A 21,361-nucleotide genomic window follows, 5' to 3' on the forward strand; every position below is an offset into this window, starting at 1 on the left:
AAGCAATCACATGAAGACACATTAGGATGCAAACAACTCCCAAACTGCATTCATCAGGCCTGTGATGACACGCACATTTGTCGCACATAAACACACAAAGGTACGAGCACACGTAGACAGCCGCTCATCTTAGACGCCAAAACAAAGGCTATTAACAAATAGGTTCCCGGAGAAGACCAGGAAACAAGCAGGGGAGAGGAAGTCATTTCACTGTCTTACCAGATGCAGGGGACTTGCAGCGCCGTAATTGGACAACGGTCTTGGGAGAACTTCGATTTAGAGAGTTAGACATCTTCCCATAGGTCACTGACTTCATCATACGACACTCTGCCAGCACACAAACACGAGAGAGAAATTATATTATTAAAAGTATCATTTGAATATAGATGGAAAACTGTGTTATCTTACTGCATAATATTCAACGTTATATAATATGTTCTAACGCTTAAGTTGAAATTCAATCACCAGAGCTCCTGAACTGTTCAGGTGTGAAGGAAGAATCTATTTTTTTCCTCAATGTGAACGCCAAGGTCGTTACTGACTGGTATTTATGGCATTATTGTATGTAACATAATCAGTAGTGAGTCAATACCTCCAACCATATAATAACCAATTTTATAGTCATTTGGGGTCAAAGATGTAAACACAACAAGGATATCTTGTTATTCAGACTGTGGTATGATGATATATATCAGGTGACGGTAGAAAAATAGAAAATCATTTATTCCTTTGTGCCACAAATCACACTCCTTATGGTGATATTTTTCATCATTTAGACAACGCATTGAATTCTTTTACATGGCAGGTAGACAAGGTGGAAATTTACATAATATCCTGAACAAAGAAGGTCAAAACAAAACGTTAGGAACAAAACTTCTGGAATACGGACATGTTTAGGTATGAAAAGTCTGACGTAAACACATGATTTTTAGGTGATTTCTCCTGTCAGTGTCATTGACCAAGGTACTGATGAAGATCTAGAGGTGGTCCCCGAGCACCATTGATGTGCATAATGTGCTAATGCCAATGTTAAAGGCAGTTTGAATTAGAACTTGTAACATACAGAGACTGAAGTTCCCTACAGGGATAATTAAGTGAGTCAACCTTTAACCTTTTATGAACCAGAAAACTGTGCCTCTCCACTGTAAACATTCACAGACTGGTAACAAACTCAAAAATAATACTTTTAATTTGTTGCAGTCTTTACTAAAAAATGTCACAGAAAAACACAGAAAAGAAAAAAAAAACTAAAATATTTATATGAGTTTACAGAGTACAATAATCAAAATGTAACTGTGCTAGACCTTTCATCATGGTGATTTTGTGTAAACTCAGTATTAAATATGCTGAAAATAGGTTTGATCCTGACATACATTACTATCTGTACATCAGATTTTGGCCTTATCCCACCGTCCTAATTTTCAACCCCATTTCAGTTGTTCTCCATCAACAAAGGAAGCGTCTAGTTCTTATAATGTTCACTAGTGAGTCACTGACACATTCACTCTGTTTTTTGGTACAAGAAAACTTTGTGCAATTACAATATTGTATCTAGAACAGGAAAGGCATTAAAAAATGACGGCATTCAAGTAAAATACAATTTAAGTTATTTTTTATGACTTTCTGAACAACTATTGTTCTAATATTTTGATTGATTTTGACCTTTAATCAAACAAGAAAACATCAACCCGCTAATGTATTAACACAGTTCTAAATGGCTTTGCTTTCAAGTCGCCTGCAAAAATGAGCTCTGACCTTCACAGGGCTTGCTTTCTGAATGTAATTATTGTAGTGTTTCAGGAGTGACAGCTATGACTCACGGAGGTCTGGTATTTTACAGACACACTGCACTGATAAATGAGCCATGTGATGGTACGCAAACATCCACCCCGCTTCCTTTTTCCCCAAAAAACTTTACTCTTCTTCTGTTCATTAACTCAGCCCCATTACAGCTCATTACCAGCAGGAAGGAGGAAACACACACACATACACACACACACAGTCCGCAGTGTATGCAGGACTTCATCTGCATGTGAGATCAAGAGCATGACTGTGTGTCTATGTGTGTGTGTGTTTTTTGGGACTGTGGCAGCTGCTGTGGCCTAGTGATTAATGTACAATGCAAAGTGTTAACATGATGACAGTGTGCCAGAGCTGAGACAGAGGTGGTAATTATAGTGATGCTGAGAGGAGGCGAAGTTGTCTGCAGCCCAGACTCAGACTGTCTCTGCAGTGCTGTTTGTCTCTTGTCTGTCTATTTCTGCTACGTGCATCCTCTCCTCTGCCTCTTTCTCTCAGCCTCTCTGGATCTACATAGGTGTCATAATGTGATAAGTGTCCTCTGGGACAGAAGGGAAGGAGCATTGCCCTGTGTGTATGTGTGTGTGTGTGTGTGGGGGGGGGGGGGGGGGGTGCAAAAAATGTATTATCACACTGACGGGACATCTCTCTTTTCCCTACTGTGTTGGGTTTACTTGGGGTGAGATTCCATGTGACGACTATGGGAAATGTGGGTCTCGAGGTAAGACCAGGTGAGAACCACTGATCTGCACCACTTAAAATGATTTCAAAGTCATTATCGGAACCAAACTGTGATTTGGAGAAACATTACACCAGTCTCTTCCAGGTTTATAATATCTTATGTTTTTTCAGTGAACAAACACTGTATATAGTTGGGCTTCGTATCTTGTAATTATAGGTCTTATACATATATATATATATATATATATATATATATATATATATATATATATATATATATATATATATATATGTATATATATATATATATATATTTATTTATTTATTTATTTATTTATTTATTTACTTTTTTTTTTTTTTTTTTCTTTCACTGAATGCAGTGTATTTGCATAGATTTGGATTTAATAAGGGTTTATATTTTTTTCCCCATATATTTGATCTGCAGAGTGGTATTTTATTAGTTAGCACAGTCACTCTGTCACAGCAGAACATTTCTTTCTGGAATTTGTGTGTTCTGAACATGTTTGAGCTTTTTCTCCTGCCAACAAAATGATTAATTCTCCATCTCTGCCCTTGACTAAGGTGCTGGCTTTGATCTGGAGGGTGGGGGTGGATCAAGTGAGGTTGTTTTAGTTCATCTGACTCAAGCTGTATTTTATCATTAAACATTTCTACAGAAACACATGTTACAAGTGAACATATTTCTACCACAAACTAGGGACATTAAAGTTGGAGGTCTCCAGGTGGTTGTGGGAGCATTTAATTCAGCTGTGGATGTTTAACATTTTAAACACAGTTTTATTTTAGTTGAATGAATGTGACTGAGGTTTAACTTAATACAATATTTATTTATGTATTCATTTATTTGCCCTTATTTAACCAGGAAAATCCCACTGAGATTATGAACCTCATTTAAAAGGGAGTACAATATTTTGTAAATATTGTACAAAACCAATCACATTTTCTTTTCTCTTCCAAAAATGAGTATGATCTAGATGGTAGAGTCATGACCTAAAACTAGGACGCTGCCTTGCTCCAGGTGGATCATAAAGTGTGTGGTTTATAGAAGAAGCTTTTTCATATATATATATAATTTTTGTTTTTTGGTTGGTTTTTCTGGGGGGTTTTTTTTTGGTTTTTTGCTTTCAATGCAGTGAGATCTTTTTTTGTGACAGACATGCATCAAACACACGCAGTAGCTGGGTTTACCATAGTGATGAATCATTTGACTGAAAGATGACAGGTTTATTGATATTTTAATTTTTTTTACGCCTAAGGTCCTGAATTTGTTAAATATGGATTTACACATACTGACAATAAAGAGGCATGAAGATTCGTGTGACATGTGTTGTCTGTGTGTGTGTGTGCGCGCACGCGCGCGTCCGTGTGTGTGTGTGTGTGTGTGTGTGTGTGCGCGCGCGCGCGTGCGTGTGTGAGACATGTCAGAACAAAATATCACACCTGGTTTTATAAGCCTAGTTGTAATTTTCACTGCTCTGAATGCATGTGGTAAAAATACATGTATATTTAGTTGTTTTTTTGAGCCCACAGGACATTGAATATGTCCTTACTCTAACCCTGTTTCTGCTTGGTTTAAATTTTAGGAAAGTGGGTCGGAACGTAATGAACCTGTGAAAAAGTGGGTCATGAGGCCAGCTGAGAACCACTGCTCTAACCCATGACTTAAACGCTGTGAACTGAACCAAAACATGAAATATTTCTGAGATGACAAATACATGATCAAGCTACATTCTTGAATTTGGAGAACAAAACCTTTATATTCGTTTATTATTTAAATTTTTTTCTACACATTTTCAACATCAGCGTCTCAGTAGTTAGTACTATCACCCAGAGGGAGCTGGACCTCTCTATATTTAAGATAACTTTTTTCCTGTCAACAAAAACAAACACGCTAATTAATTCTCTCATCTGTTGGCTTAGATCTGGTGTTGGCCCCTGAGTGGCCTTGGATCAAAGTTTATTTAGTTTATTTGACTTTACTTGTACTTGAATTGGAATTTCTCATTTAACAAAATCTAAACACAGTAAACTGATGATAGAAATAACATAAAATACATGCTGTGTTCATTTGTGTGTGTAGGGATGGATTAAATGCAGAGGATGAAGTGTTGACACTAAAGGTGAATTTCATAATAAGAGATCATTGAAGAGCTGGTGTGATAAAGCGCTGATGAAAAATCCCATCAGAAAATAATGAAATTGAAATCATGCTCTTTAAATGCCTTGTTGTATTTCCTCCTCGAGGTAGAAGAGGGTTGACAAAGAGAAAGTGACTAATGGAACAAGCTTCCCATCATATTTTGCAAATAATTAGCAACCAGTGAGAAAAAGAAGAAAAAAATAAAAGAGACAAAAGGTGGGGTAGGGGGGTGGAGGGTGATGACCCAGGTGGGAAGGACAATATTTAATGGATGAAAGGATACAGAGGAGACAAATGAATTTAATAAACCTTGGAACAAAAGCCAGTGCACACTCATTCATGGGAGATGAGAGGATGAGAATACAGATGAGCACTAAATGGCAGGAGTCTTCACACAGCAGCACAGGAGGGGGAGTCAGACAGCCAAAAGACAAAGGGTGATGTGAGGACAGAAGAGCAGACTTATCCTCAGAGGACCGCGGTGCAGGGAAAAGCAGGGAAGAGGAGCTATGGTACAATAGGTCCAATGGCTTAAGAGCAGTGGACCCGTTCTTTGAAGAGAAAAGAGAGAGCAGAGGAGGAAGAGTGGCAAGAAACAATGGAGTATAATGAAGTGGACAGCCTACACAGTCCTCGTGAACCAGTGGGATGTGTCATACAGGGAGGACAAGGAGTGCTGTGCAAACGAAAAGATGACAAATGGGTGAAAAGGACACAGTGAAAGATGGTAAACAAGAAAATAAATATATATGTGTAAGTCTTAGGGGAGAAACGCATATTATGAAGTGAGATATACAAAGAAAGGCAGTGTGATGTGACAAATATGCACATAATTACAATAAATTAATTTACATTTTTAGAAATTACAAGAAAAGCACACACACAGCTGAGGACACGGGCATGTTTTTTCTACAACTTTTAAGTAGACGGTGTGATAAATTGTTTGGACTTAACATTAAAAGCTACTATTTTCTATATTTATTTGCTCTGGGTTTGTTTAGAACCATGACCTACGTTATATATTTTGTGAGCTTGTTTAGTTATATGTCTAACAATGTGGTTCATCACTGTTTATATGTAGCAAAAGAAGGTGGAACAAGTGAAAAAGTTAGCAGATCTTACTAATACCACCGCCTGGTCGCACAACACTTTGCCCCCCCTGCTCATTGATATCCAGCCAACCCAGGGATTAGTTTTGAGTCTTAACTTTCAATCTTTTCAAAATTGTTAAAAACAAAAAAAGGAAACATTTTAGAGAAAAGAACGTAAGTGTGAAATTTGCAAAGAATCAGGTGACTAGTGTCAGAGAAATTGGTGGACAAATTTTCTAAGTTGAAATTTTCAAATATTTTTTAAAAACACAAAAATTCAAAGTCAGCCATCAAACTGTGCACTGCACCTCTCCTAGTGGTAAACAACATGTGTGTCGAATTTGAAAAGCATGGGGTAAACAGTCTTTGAGAAATGGGTTGGACAAAAATCTCAGACAGATGGACAGAATCCCTTGTATACAGTCACGGAAAAAATTATTAGATGATCAAAAGTCATCAAAAACAGCGGTTATGCAATCAAGTACTAACTCCCGTGTGTATCGTGTGACTAAAACAGACAGAAAAGAAAACATGGAATGCCTAAAAGCACTGTTTTTGGCAGAACAATGCTATAGTTATTGATGTAAGAACTGAAGTGATTTTGGTTATTATCAAGGAAACATGGAAAATGGATAGATATCAGCTCTGAAATTAAACTCTTATGAGCTATTTTTGTTGTTATCATTATATTTATCCAAACAAATGTACCTTTAGTTGTACTAGGCATTAAAATGAACCAGAAATTAAAGAAAACAAGGGTGGTCTAATAATTTTTTCCACAACTGTATCTTTATATCTTTTTATAACCCAGCCCTAAAAGGTTATTTTATGAGGCTCACTCAGAAAACAACAATGAACACCACTCTTTTAAGAATATTAAACCGCTTTCATTAACAAGACACAGTCAAGTGACACCTTAAAACTCCTCTCCTTACCTATTTGCTTCACTGATCCCTAATTTTAATTTGTTATACCATATATTATATTCTGAAACTCGGTTGTGTAAAAATCATGTTACTCTCTGAGTGCATTAAATGTTAAACTGCCTGGACCTTACTGATAGCCTGTAACTAAAAACGTTTCATTCCTTTTTTTGTTACAGACATAAAGAAATTGAAGAAAATAATACAGGTGCCAACAGCATAGCCAAATGTGAAATGTCAGCATGGAAATGTCAGAAGAACTAATGATGGCCTCACCACTCTCATCCAGCATCAAGTCGTCTTGGTAGCGGAACTTCTCCGGTCCACATGCCACAAAAATATCCTCATCGCCAAAAAAGTCTTGCAGACACATCACCTGGAGACAAAGATAAGCACAGATGAGTTCACGCAGTGGGATTCTGTGTCTTTTTTTGGAGCAAAGTCTTTTCTTTTTTCCACCAGGGCTTTCGAACACATTCTTCCCAGTGTGAGCTTTTGAATGCCTTGTTTAAAGACACAAATGTCCAAGGAGAGTCACGGTTTTACAGAAAACACATATCGACACACACCGTTGCATTGCCCCGCTCTGCACATTCTTTCCCTTTCTGAGCTCAGGTGAGGAGGCCTATACACCGAACCCCAGGAGACTGATGAAGAACACACAGGGCTCTGTTAGTATTCCTGTGTCTTTCCTTGCATGCTCATCGGTGTATGTCGATAAGAACGTGCATTCCTGTCTACTCCCTGAGCTGCAGCGCTGTGTGTTTCTATACTTAATCAGTCTATCAGCAGCTATAATGAGACCTTGCTGAGTCACTTCACAAGAGGATGCATATAGGGGGATTACAGAGGAGACTGAAGGAGAGGCAGGGAGAAGAAAGCTGGAATTAGAGATTACATCTGAAAAAGGGCAGGTCTGACTCTGATGAAGATTGACACAACAAACTGCAGTTGAGACTAAAATATCTGAACTTCATACATGTTTCCTAACCTAAAGTATAATCAACAAGAACAAAAAAAGTTAACACAATAAAGATGTGAGAAAATTTTAGCACCATGTGATATTTTAGTTGTACCATATACTTTGTACTTACTGGAGCCACTATTTATTCATATAATGCTATACCTAAAATACAGTGAGCTCCAATATCATTCACTGGATTTGGCTGACACCATCTGAAACACTCACTGTCACCCTATTGACACCCTATAGCAGTGCTTTTCAACCTTGGGGTCGGGACCCCATGTGGGGTCGCCTGGAATTCAAATGGGGTTGCCTGAAATTTCAAGTAATTGATAAAAATAAAAAAAAATTTCTAAAAAAAACTAATAAAAAAAAATATGGTGAGTTGAGAGAGACAATCATGATACATAAGACATGACAAACTCTGAAGCTGAAACTGAAGCACTGTGGTACTGTTTATCTTTCAAATGTTCATTGTGGTCGGTTTCATATGCTGCAGCTTTTTCATAATTCATAGTTTGAGTTACTGTTTGTTCAGTATTAATTGTAAGCCTTGTAAGTACAAGTTGGACTGACTGTACATATCCTGACCAAGGAAAATAAAATCCTCACTTTGTGCAGTAATCTACACCTGGCTTTTCTGCCTCAGTCCAGAATAATTATACATTATATAGACTAAAGGTCGTCTAAAATTAACGCTTATTTGCAAAATAATTTAGCAAACTATTACATGATCAAAAACAAATTGTTAGCAAAAAAAAAAAATGTTTCCATTTTGAATGTCTGGGGTCGCCAGAAATTTGTGATGTTAAAATGGGGTCACAAACCAAAAAAGGTTGGGAATCACTGCCCCATAGACTCCATACTAATGACTTTCTGACTAAGGATGTAAGACTCCAATTTTTAGGTAGAACCACACCACCAATCAAATATTAATTCAATATTCTCACTTAAAAAAAAAAAAAAAAAAAAGCCAATTCGAATTGTCAATCAAGCACAGAACTTAGCTCCAACAAATTCCCTATTTATAAATTTAAATACTCTAAAACTACACGATCTTGTCGACCTTAATACTCTTATTATAATGTATAAAATCCATGACCATATGCTCCCCTACAGTCTACAGGAGATGTTTGAGACCAGGCAAAGTAATCAAACTTAAGGAGAACTGAAATCTTCAAGAAAAATAAGTGTAGAACAAACATAAAAAGCTCGTCTATGTCTGTTAGAGGCGTACATCTATGGAATAATCTGGATCAAAGCTTAAAAATGTCTTCTTCAATTTGTGCATTTAAAAGGATGTATAAATCCAGTATAATAACAAAATATAGAACATTTTCTGAATAAGTGAATATCTAGTTATAATGTAGAAGAATGCATTAAATAAGATATTATCGCGTATTGCCTGTTTGTAATTAACTAACACAGACTATCATGATTAGGATATATTGTCACATTTAGTAATATTTGTATTTGTTGTAAGTAATTAAAGTGCATATAAGTATTATAGTTTATATTTAAAAAAAAAAAAAAAAAAAAAAAAAAAAAAAGGTTGATTATACAAATCTGATTGTGTGTGAGGTGACTAAAATAAGTTTAAGGTGAATGGCTTGTGTGGATATTTTGTGTTATTGCAAAAATGTAAAAAATAAAAAAAAAATCAGTGTTGACAAAGGAAAGGACGTGTAATCAAATTAATTATTAGTTTGTAAAAAGGGGGTGGGAGTCTATAAGTTATACTTCTCCCCACTCCTTTTCCAGGATATATATGTGCCAAGTTTGAAGTAAATTGAAACAAAACTTATGTTTTTATAGACATTTGACATTTTGACCATTATAAGTAAATGGGAAATTTAAAAAAAAAACCAAAATCATAAGAAATGTGAACTTTGATCTACTTTTTCCAAAATGTAACCACATCTATTCTGGGTCACTGGCAATCTATAAACCCAATTTGATATGAATTCAACCAATAGATTTCCTGCTAGAGTGTTAACAACAAACAAGCAAACAAATGAACCAAAACTAATATCCCTTGTCTCCCCTTTGGGGCCGGGGTAAAAGTTACACCAAAAATGTCATTATTCTTTCTAATCACAGCTAAGAAATCCATTCTGCTGAACCACAAGACCAACTGCCATTTACTCGTCATCAGCAGTTAAACAAGCCAGATTGGCATCTTTCATCTTCACTATTTTTATCCATACTATGAAGCCAAACTCCAAGCCTACATCCTGACACTGGCAAACTTATTATCAAGATTATCGAATTGTTCGGCTGAAGTTATGAGTGACTGCTTGATTTTGGTTTAAAAACTCTTTATTTATGTGACAGGTCAGTTCTTTGTGAGAGACCTGGGTGCTTTCATTAGAGATTTAAGCATAGGTTTGTCTTGGTCAGCCATCTTTGCTCTATGGATGATGTTGGGTGCTGTGTTAAGTAAGGAGTAAGTAATTAGGAGAAAACTGCATTTGCACTTGGAATTTAGTTAATGAATACTAGTAAGACGGCTGCTACTACTGCGTAGTATAACCAGGGACTCATAGATACAGGACTAATTTCAGTGTCTGCCCCATTTGATCCTCCATTATTTGTGTTTTTTAACTATTATTTAACATCATACTCTAACACACACTTACCAAGCAGCAGAACATTTAAGAAAACCAGAGCAAGAATATTCAAAGGAATAACAACAGTGAAATATTTTTCAGCAGTAAAACAGGCATGAATAAAATTAAGCAAAATAACAAAACATTGAAACATCCAGAAGTGTTTTAGCTGAGAATATAAACAAAAAATGTACATCATGATCAATTGGAATATAAAATATATCAAGGTAATGATCATTATTGTTTAATTATCCAGCCCTATATTAAAACAACCATGATCAACTTTAAATAAGGACTTCTACTTAAGGCTCTTCAACTCTAATTATTGTGTCCATAGTTTCCTAATTAACAGACTATTCACACACCTTGTTCTTAAGCCCTTCCTGTGTTCATTCTGCCACAAGCGGACAGATGTTATTTGCTTTCTGAACCTTCAAACTCATTCTTCTGCTCAAATAAATTCTTGGTAATAGGGCATTTATTATGACAGATGTGTTATGAAAAACTCATTTGCTCATGACTTTCTATTTGATTTAGTCAACAGTTAATTCCATGTTTGATGTAAACTCTCAATGATTTACTTTAATTACACCCCATAGGCACATAATCACATTTCAATCCTCAGTCATCTATACTCCAAATTATATTTCACGATAGGCAACGATACAGTCGCAAACGGATTTACTGGAAGACAATGGTTCATTCATCCGCTATGACAAATCTCCCGCCACAAACCTATTAAGAGCCATTACAGTTTAGGTTGCATGCATGTCTCACTGCCTGGAGTGAACACATAAACACAAAGCTACCGTTATTGCATTTTCATGGCAATTAACATCTAAGAATCTATTCAGATTCTCATTAGCCACCAATCAACTCCCCACAACAAAGTCACAGCTGATATAACAGCATTATCAACAGAACACCCAATAAACAGTGAAGAGGCTATTTTATGTGCATGTGTGTGTGTTTGTGGGTGTGAGGAGATTCTACCCCCACAGACTTCAAATGAGCCAGCAGGAGACAAAAAACAAGTTTAATCTCAGATACAGACTCTCTGCGGAGGCCAGATATCGTTTTCATTTCATTTTTTAAATCAAGCCTTGGCATCTATGTGTTGGTGTGACGATGTGATATTATTCTAGGTTCATAACAGAGGGCATATTGCTTTGTTCCCTGATGTCTCCTGATAGTGACTCAGTGATGATTTCATGTGAAAGCAGCTCAGTTGACTAACAAGAAGTGTTGTGAGACACATGTTGGTGATGTTAACATTTCACCAATGACAGGCAGGCTCAGCCCCACATACTGTAGCATCAATCATACTGTTACTTATTTCTCTGTTTACACACTACTGACTTTTATTTAACAGAATTGTAAATAATTTTTAGAACAAAATAGTTTTGAAAAAAGAAACTGCGAGAAGGTTGGAAAGAATTATTTCTTTGAAATAAGTAGCTTTTCATGTAAGAAAAATCACCATGTTAAGCATGTTGGTTTTTTTTTTTTTTATCAGAAAAATATTCTTAAATAACAGATAATTTGGTATTTAGATTTAGAAGATTTATTTTAAAGATTTAAAAATACACTGTATATAAAGATGTTATTTTCTCCAGTGTTGTACAAAAACATCTAGCCAAGTTCCTGCAGTCACAGGAGCTGCCATGCTTTTTTCTGTGATGTACTTTGGAGTCTGCACAGCAGAGATGCAGAAGCATCATGTCCATGTTGGTTTGCAGCCACTATTCAGTACCTTGGCTGGTCATTGCAGCTGTCAATCAGCAACTACTTTACCAGAAACAAAAAGACCTTCAAGATAGCAATTTGAACACATATCAGACTCAGGCTTTATTTGACCAGTGAATAGAGGAACTGTGGTGTCACCTATTGGTTCATGAAATGTCATTTTCAGTCTAGTAGTCTGGGATTTGACATCACCATGTTGGCTTTTTGGAGCCAGAAGTGACTATATTCAGACAAAAGATGCAGGTGAGCTAATGCTCAACATTAATTTACTCACTCAGTAAAACAGTAAACTTCATCAAATATTGTGTAACACAGTCAGTTGTCTGTCAGGAAAAAAGATTTTAGTAAATAAACTCAAACTCTTGTTATTCAGCAGGGATCATTTCCATCTATTCGGCCTGAGATCTTACTAATACTGGAAAATTTTAAAGATAGACATCAGATCACTCATTAAAGGGCACAAATACAACAGATGAGACAGGAATGAGTCCTGGAAAAATATGACTGACAGTATTTTTAAAGAGAAGTTCTAAGGGAACCAGGGCTTTTTGGAGCCATCAGTGGAATTACAACATCAGATGCTTGAGCGTTAGCTTCATTTTAGAGCCATGGTCTACACTTGTTGAAATCTACCTGTAAAGACTAAAAATTACCTTTGGGATGACTTTACTGGAAGTGTTGCTGGATGAGTTTTCAGTTTGGCCAGTGTCCTATTGAATAACAATGAGGGTGTTGGATTTATAACTTATACTGCAGCAGACATTCTGGCTTCATTTTCAGACAGCTATCACTGTGTCTGCCTTTATATAGTGTAAATGGATTTAACCAGTAATGAGCCAAAAAATGGATTCCATAATGTCCCACTGGAGGAACAATATTACTTTCCTTACTGCTTTAGTTTTAGGTCTTTCATATCTATAGATTTAATTGTAGATTTATGTAATCTATTCAAGCAAAATGTCCTTATTTGATAATAGGGTGAGCAAATGAGCAGATTTGGTTATATGTGTTTGGTTTCTTTGTGGTAGGGCTGTTTTATTGTATGTGTTTCAGTACATTTTGTATGTACATCCACCAGACACTGATCCTTTTGAAAGCCGTATTCCCATCAAAGAGGATTTTCATTGGACTGTAGCAGCGGGATGTGTATTTGCTACTTTGAGATCTCAGGATGCCACTGCTGCTGCTGCCATTGCTGCTGGAGTCAAACAAGAAAAAGAAAAGATTTCGGGAGTATCTCCAGGATGCAGCTCAGCCCCAGACAGCACACCGGAAATGTCAGGTGTACCAGGAGGAATGGAGGCATGCAGAGAGTGTAATCACACAGTATGTGGTGAGGATGGAAAGAGGAATCAGGAAGGAAGTTGGAGCAAGAGAGGGCCAACCATCATGAAGCTGAGATTTGGAGCAGCGCACAGACACATCCTGTGGTCTACGAAGGGTGTGAAAAGTATGGTTGCCATGGTGATTATGCCCTCCAGGCATTGGTGCATGGTTGGTGCATGCCACTAACTGCTACCTCCCCTGTAGCATGATGTGTGCACAGCGATAGCAAGCGTGATCATTCATATTTTATCTACTATGGGCATGATACACCACAGAACTGTGTCATTCACACAAGGCTACACGCAACACATACAAGTGGCACATGGCCGGGTTAACACTGAAGTACTCATGCAATCTCTTTTATAAGAAGATTATCAAGAGAGGAACAGTTTTCCCAGAAAAGACAGATGAACAAATGAATTGTGGAGCTGATAAGGATGAAAAGAAATGAACAAAAATAAGAAAAAATATCAGCCAGAGATGAAACCAGCTTGCCAAATCCCTCGAGTTCGATAGGCAGAAAACAGACAGAGGAAAAAGAGCAATAGAGGAGGAGATCTATTCCTGACTGCTGCTCTGAGCTCTTCTTTCCAATGACAAAACAAGCAGCTTTGATGTGTCTGATACTTAGTTCTCACAGAGATCCAGTGCAGTTACACAACATATACTGCTACTAAAACAAGGATATAGACAGACAGAGGAGAAAAAGAGGAAAAGAGAAACTGAATTGAAATAATGAAGAAACAGCAGTCAGTGCAGTGAGGGAATTGGTGAATTCATATCCCTGCAATCACCTCTCAAACATCTTTGCTGGTTGCGGTGAGAAATGGGTTCATGATACTTGACAGAAAGCGTATGTTTTACTTTCTTTGATCTGGAACACTTAAGTTTTGAGCAAAACTGCCAGACAATGCAGAAGATGAAAATCCAACATCTGACTAACATATACATGATAAACCCTCCCTTTTACTCTCACCATGGCAGACAAATGTTAGGTGAACATATCATGCCATACTTTAATGTCACTATGTGAGGTATGTTTCTACATGGAAGGAAAAAGAGTGTATTTAAACGACAGTTTACAAGAAAAGCATGTATAGGTGCAATTTCTGGCAAACAATAGTGGGAGAGTCAACAGTCATCATCACCTCCAAGAAGTGTCTTATGCAACGAATGATGTTCCATTGAGTAAATCTGCGTTCTTACTATGCCATCTAGTGTAGATCTTAAAAATATCAATTTGAGAGTCTTTTTTTTTTCATCAGCTGTCATTTATATAGATATTTCTGAGTTTCCATGTTTTGTTTTGTGACTAGTACAATAGGGACTTGAAATGTGTTTATTTTTTTTTGCTAGTACTAGTGATACTGCCTAATAATTAAAGTAATGAAACTTCATATTCATGCAAAAATTCAAACAAAAAAACAACAAGTCCCACAAACCACATGGTGGCACTGTTTCATAACAGCATGATGTGGACTGACTCTGGAAATCCCTCAGCTTTTCTCAGACTACCCAAAGGAGGGATGTGTTTGACAAGCTAAAAGTCACGCTCCTGATACTAGACAGATCCAAGTTAAAGGTGACCCGTCTATGTGGATTTCAGGACCTAATCAGAGATAGAACTAGAGTTAAAGGCTTTGATAGGTTACGTACTGTTGCCCATAATGTTGTAATTAAATATGCTTTACCTCTTCCCATGTGTATGATTTATTCTTGATAGATAAAGTGTAACTAGGACTCAATATGTAATCATTGTACCTGGTCAAATGTCAAATATAAATTTTTATTTGAAATGTTTTATCTATAATCCAGTTCAGTCATGAATATTAAATCCAGATGAGGCTAATAACATTCATTTTGTCTTCTGATAATGTAATTATACTTTTCTTTTTTATTTTGTTCAATGAAGGTGTAGTTGTAGATGTTACCTGCTTGACAGTTTCAACTATGACAGCACATCGGATGATGCTTCTGAGGAAGACTGGAGTCACAGTCGAAACTGTCAAGCAGGTAACATACAACTATACCTTGTCTGAACAAAAGAAAAAAGAAAAGTATAAATCCAGATGGTTTTACATGATTAAGAGAATGACAGAACAAATAGATTATAGTATTTGGAATCTCTAGGGTGAAATTTAAATGCAATAACATATCTTTGAGGGATTACTATGAAGCTGAGGGCCACATTATTAGTTCAGGGGCTTTGAGAAGAGGAACAACAGCTGTAACAAACCTGCTATAAGGACAAAGTTAACGTTAATTAAAATGTAGTTTTAATATTTAATAAAGACATCCTGTAATTCAACAGCACCCATCACAGCTACACACACACAAAACAGGCACTGACTACTTATCATCCCGATGGTGCAAAATCTTACATTTTTGTCTGTCTGGTTCTTGCCAGAAGCTCCTCTGAATCAGCTACTGAGAACAAATGATCAGTGACAACACTGCTTGCTCTGCTCATTTGGATCAGCTATTCCTGTCTGCCTGTCAGATTTCGGGTTCATGTGAAGATTCATCTGTCAGTGTTGTGCTTTTTAGTGGAAGTTTATCTGTGCATTGTGACAGCTACAGGGGGGTAACTGAAGTAACTGCATAGTACTATATGTAAATGTATTTATTTCTTGAAAAGTAAACAACACAAAGATGTGACAGAAGGAAACATGCCATAGTGGTTTAATTCAGCTGTTGTGTTTGCTGTTTTTTTCTCTGAGGCTGAAATAAGCAGACGGCAGCATAGTCCCCCCCCAAATATAACTAAGCAGACAAGAGATTGAAGACTGGACCACTAATCTCCTGTGCCTCGGCACACTCATGGTGGATACACAGGAGGACATAGTGAGGTCAACGTAATCCTGCCCACAGAAAGACACATTTTAGATGGACGACCCACTGCCACCAGAGGAGCTTAGCTCAGTGGAGCTGTCCGCGGTGCTGAATCAAATGCAGCTGGCCAGCAGGGTCTGCTGAGCTGCTCTGCAACACTAGCCACAGAGAGACTGAGGAGACAGATGAACGGGTGGACGGACACACTGACAGGCAGAGAAACACATCGTATTATACAGATGCAAGACAAAGGGAGGCTCAGAAATACGAAGAGGAAATCATTTGTTAGAAACACTCAGGTAAATGAGCAAAAAGAAGCAAAGGAAGGATGTTTTAGAGAATGATGGGACAAAGCTCTAATGTTCAAACAGCAGCCTCTGTCATTTCCAGATTTAAATGCAGTGTGTTGGTACATATAATCAATAAGGGCTACAGTTCTGCCAACTAACATGGCATTTAATACCGTGGGGGAGGGGGAAAAAATCAATATTTCTGTAACTGACAGCCATTTTGAACTATTTAGTAGTAAGTATTTAGCTGGGCAATAGGAAAATATTTATATATTAAATAGTTAATGAAATATGGTATATTTATCCAGTGAATTCTCAAGATGATGTATTAATTTTCAACACTGAATATATTTGGTGACTTTTGGTTGGTAAAAATTCCCTTTCAACGCACTAGGTTCCAGCACATGACAACAGAATCAGCTAGTACTGGAGGTAATATAAGGTTTCAACCCAGAGCACAGAAAACCACAGCCAGGACTGTATGTAAAGCATATTAAAATATCAGCACAAAATTCTCTTTTATGTTGTTTTGCTTTAAAATGGAAAAGCCAAAATGCATTTTCTTATTCCTAGGAGGAATTTAAATAATTTCCCTTTAGGAGAGAATGTAAGGGGATAAACAGATAAAGAATCGTGTCAGTTAACAGGAGAAAAGGTAGATAGAAATCAATCTAAAAAAAAAAAAAACGAGGCAAGAGGAGGGAAGGGTAAAACCATCTGCACCCAAGGGAGAATTCCCACTGTGCATGACCTCACACTGCCTCAATCGCACAGCTGCACACAACCCTGATTCAGCAGACAACTGACAGGATGGAAAAAGAAAACAGAAGCCTTGAAATGAGGGAAGAGGAAGAGATAAAACAAACAAATAGGGTTAAAAGAGAGCAACAGTGACACGAAGCCAATTAACCATGCAGTGGGCTGAGTTGGCACCAGTCTTACTGCATTCACCTACAACAGCGCACAGACTGCCTGCCTGGCTGGCTGCACTGTTGCATAACAACTTATGTAACAGCCTCTGGTCTCCACAGAGGGATAGCAAAACTTTCTTTTGGAGCAACTATTACTGCCTTTTTCTGACTTTCACTGTGCAATGTTTTGGTGATTAAAATTGTGAAATAGGGTCGTGCTGCTCCACAAACCCCATAAATGGCAGATAACATCATCACAGTATGACATCAATATCCTCCCTCCCCTCCCTCTTGTTTTCTATCTTTTGGTTTTCCTTATGTTCATCATAATTGGCACTTAGTCTGTTATCCATGCTGATCTGTGTTCTCTTCAATCTGTTGACTCAAGTCATTTTTAAGGATGTCTGTGTGCGTTTCAGAGAGTGTGTGTTGATATAAATGCACTGTCAAGAAGCTGAATATATAGTACATATGTTTGAGCAGATGCTGATGTTGGAATGACAAATAACTAAACCATGCTGACAGATCTATAGATACATACACTCACTGGCCATTTTATTAAGTACACCCTGCTACTACTGGGTCAGATCCTTTTGCTTTTAGAACTGCCTTAATTCATAAAGCTATAGATTCATCAAGGTGCTGGAAACATTCCTCAGAGGTTTTGGTCCCAAGGTAAAGTTGCTATTTATGGCAGCGGCCACGCAGAATGGAATAGAAAATTGTATATCAGGAATTCGCCAACAAGTTGTGGATCCAGAATCTCCAAATGACCCGAGTAATGTTTAATGAACTGTGTGATGTTATTGAACCTCTTGTGGCACCAGACTTGTCATGCCCTCAGGAAGCAGTTCCTATACAAAAGTGAGTGGGTATTGCCCGATACAAACTAGAACCACCTGTTCTGAGCACAGGGTAATAGGTGAGATGTTTGGCCTGAGCAAAACCACCATGCAAAGATGTGTGAAAATGTGCAAAATGCTTCCATTACACTTTTTTGCTATACCTCTATATCGAAATGTCTCAAAAACTACTTCATGAGAGTGTAAACCTTTGTTGTGATCTTTGACAATTTTTGCAACTTTTTGGTGTTTCCATTACCAGTTTTCTATTTCACAATTTACATTTTGCACATTTCTGAGGGTAATAGAAACCCAGCTTGTGACAGGTAAAGGGTTGTAGCCTCAGTTTCCTATTCTTAGCAGTCAGGTGTGGTACCAGGTATTGTCTGCTGCTGCTGTAGCATCTACTTCAAGGTCTGAAATACTCAGAACATCTGACACTAGCAACAATACTATATTCATACTTACTTGAATCATCTTTCTTCTTCAGTCTGATAAACATTTTGACCTTCATCAGATCATCTTGACCATGTCCACATGCCTAAATGCTGTTGTTATCATGTGATTGACCTGTTTGATATTTCCATCATCATTCACTCAGACCTGTGAGTGTATATCACTACATATATTGATGTATTAATATTAATACATTGTTGAGAAATATGACCTTATTACTAAACCACAGTGTTTTTTACAATACAGTAATGATTTTAATCATGAACACAAAAATAACTCAGAGAAAGAGGGAATCAGGCTGTTCATTTGTTTGTTTACTGGTGTCAGTTACAGAACAATGAGCAATTTTTGCTGGCTATTTTGGACTGTTTTAATTCACAAAAGTTGTATCTGTACTGCAGTTTTATTGGCTGGGTCAAAATTATAGTGTATCAAAATAGGACACAGTTTGTGTTTAGTTTTCTTTTTAAATTATGCAACATTGAAACATTTTATGTTCCAGTTGGCTCTGAGAAGTGTTGGTCCTTCTCATGTTTTGGCTCCTTAATGGTTTTTCATATCATGATTGCATAAAATCTCTGGCAGTTGAGATATGTGATTAAAAGCCCAAAACACAGACACATACTCTTTCAAATGCAGATTTGGTGGAGAATTATAGTGTGAGTGAGTCAGGAAATGCATGAGTCAGACTGTGTGTGTGTGTGTGTGTGTGTGCGTGCGTGCGTGCGTGCGTGCATGACTATGATGAAGTTGTGACTTGGTTTGCAACAGTCTGCCAGTGCGGGGAACGTCTGCCATCGATTACAATTTGGCAGCAGATCCTCTGACTATAGACAGCCCTCCAATCTGCCACATTATATCACCCTCTTCTGACGGAAACATACAGGCAAAGTAACTAATAAAAACACAGACGCAGACAGACACAGATCTGTAGGTGTTAAAAGTGTCACTGTAGAAAAAAAATACATATATATATATATATATATATATATATATATATATATATATATATATATATATGCCAACAAATATTTCAAAATCCATTTCACATTAGTGTCATTTATTGCAAATACACTGTATTTGAGTTTATACTAGACTTCATACACACACACCCACACTCACACACACGTTGATGCTGTGCTGAGTAGCTGTGACTCAGCAAGTCAGCAGGAGCAGATGGACGTTGCTTCCCACAATCCTCCTATGCAGTACAAAACAGTGACATCACCAACATACAGATGATCAAGAGATTAAAACCCAGAGCACAGTCTCTATATTTCATAAAAGAAATGTTCCTGGATTTTTTTTTTTTTTTTTTAGTCTCTGGAGAGCAAGGAATAGACTAAAGTGGATAAAAGGGAACAGGGACAGAGGAAAGTCAAAATGACGGAAGAAATGGGAGAAATGAAATTTGGTTGACAGCCAGACATACAGATAAAGAGAGAGAGAAAGAGAGAGAGAGAGAGAGAGAGAGATGCCATATGTTCAGGCTTTTGGATTTAGGGGGTATGGACTGAGTGTGCTAATTAAATGAGGAATAAAAGGCCAAGAAACAATGGCATGTGGAGACAGAGAGTCTGAGAGTGACAAATAGATGGCCAGAGGACACACAGAGTAGATGGCTCAAGGATGTGACAACAGCAAACGTACTGAAAAAAAAAAATTCAAACTTTGTATAAGATAAAAAAATTATGCAAAAAAGGGGAGGAGAAGAAACAGTGACTGGTGGAGAAGCAGGAGATGGAGGGAGAGGGAAACTGCAGAGAAACCAGAAGAGGAAGATAAAAGGATATTAAAAGATTTTCAGCCTTGCCAACAAGAAGAACAGGCCAACAATGCGGTTAGAGAAGTGAGAGCTGCACTGCAGATAGTGAGAAGTGGTTCATTCATGCTGGTCTCTAAGATATAACCTGTGTTCAATAATAAGTGTCACTTAATCACACAGCAACATAAAGATAAAGCTTACTTTATACTAACATACTTATATAAAGCACTGTTCTCTGATAAATTGTATTTTCATTGTCAACACAGGGAACATGTGAACATATCTGCCTGAAACTTAGTGAATAATAAATCTTTTTCATGTACATATGGCATCTATTAACATTAAATACATACACACACTATTTAGGCATTTAAATAGAGGTCCAGCTACCCTCAGATAAACCAGTGGTATCTGAAAGTTTTCTTTATTTATCACAAGTCATATTGTCATTGCAGTATTAAATTACTGTTCATTGCAGATTGTAAAAGCCTATTAAAAAGTGAATAACAGGTATAAATATAAGGTTAACTCATGATGTTAAAGTTATTCTTAAACCAAATTCCATCAAAAGTAATGGTTCAGACAATAAAACCACAAAATGTGCTCCTAGGTCATTTGTCTTCCCAGGGAAAGAATATTTTGTTTCATTATGAAGTAATTTTATGCTAACTTTTCACAGTGAGGTTATATGAAAAGGTTGCATTTTATTTAATATTAATCTCCAGTTCCTCAAAATCCCAGTGGTATAAATTAAGGCTGAACATTATGCAAAATATAACCCTATTGCAATTATTTATGATTTCAGTTATGGTGGAAAATGTATAAATGATGATGTGATTTGTGCTGGAGTCTGTACCAAACAAACTTGTACCTTTAGGTCTGGGGAATATGATTTGTCTGTTGGTGCATCTCCGATTTATAAGGATTTGTTTTGATGCAGTTTTACCTTCATCAGTAAAAAAAA

The 21,361-nt window shown here is 37.0% G+C and overlaps 1 protein-coding gene across 2 annotated transcripts in view; it reads right to left on the bottom strand.

Annotated features, from left to right (window-relative positions):
- Window positions 1-21,361, bottom strand: part of dclk1a (doublecortin-like kinase 1a) — a 67,145-nt gene that overhangs the window by 35,497 nt on the left and 10,287 nt on the right. For both annotated transcript variants that reach the window (XM_030154351.1, XM_030154350.1), the window contains exons 4-5: window positions 6,933-7,032; window positions 220-327 (exon numbers count right to left, since the gene is read on the bottom strand). In XM_030154351.1, the coding sequence (XP_030010211.1) occupies window positions 220-327; window positions 6,933-7,032 (208 nt within the window). The remainder of the gene's footprint in view (window positions 1-219; window positions 328-6,932; window positions 7,033-21,361) is intronic.

Source organism: Sphaeramia orbicularis, chromosome 14 (assembly GCF_902148855.1).
Source record: "Sphaeramia orbicularis chromosome 14, fSphaOr1.1, whole genome shotgun sequence".
NCBI classification, from domain to species: domain Eukaryota; kingdom Metazoa; phylum Chordata; class Actinopteri; order Kurtiformes; family Apogonidae; genus Sphaeramia; species Sphaeramia orbicularis.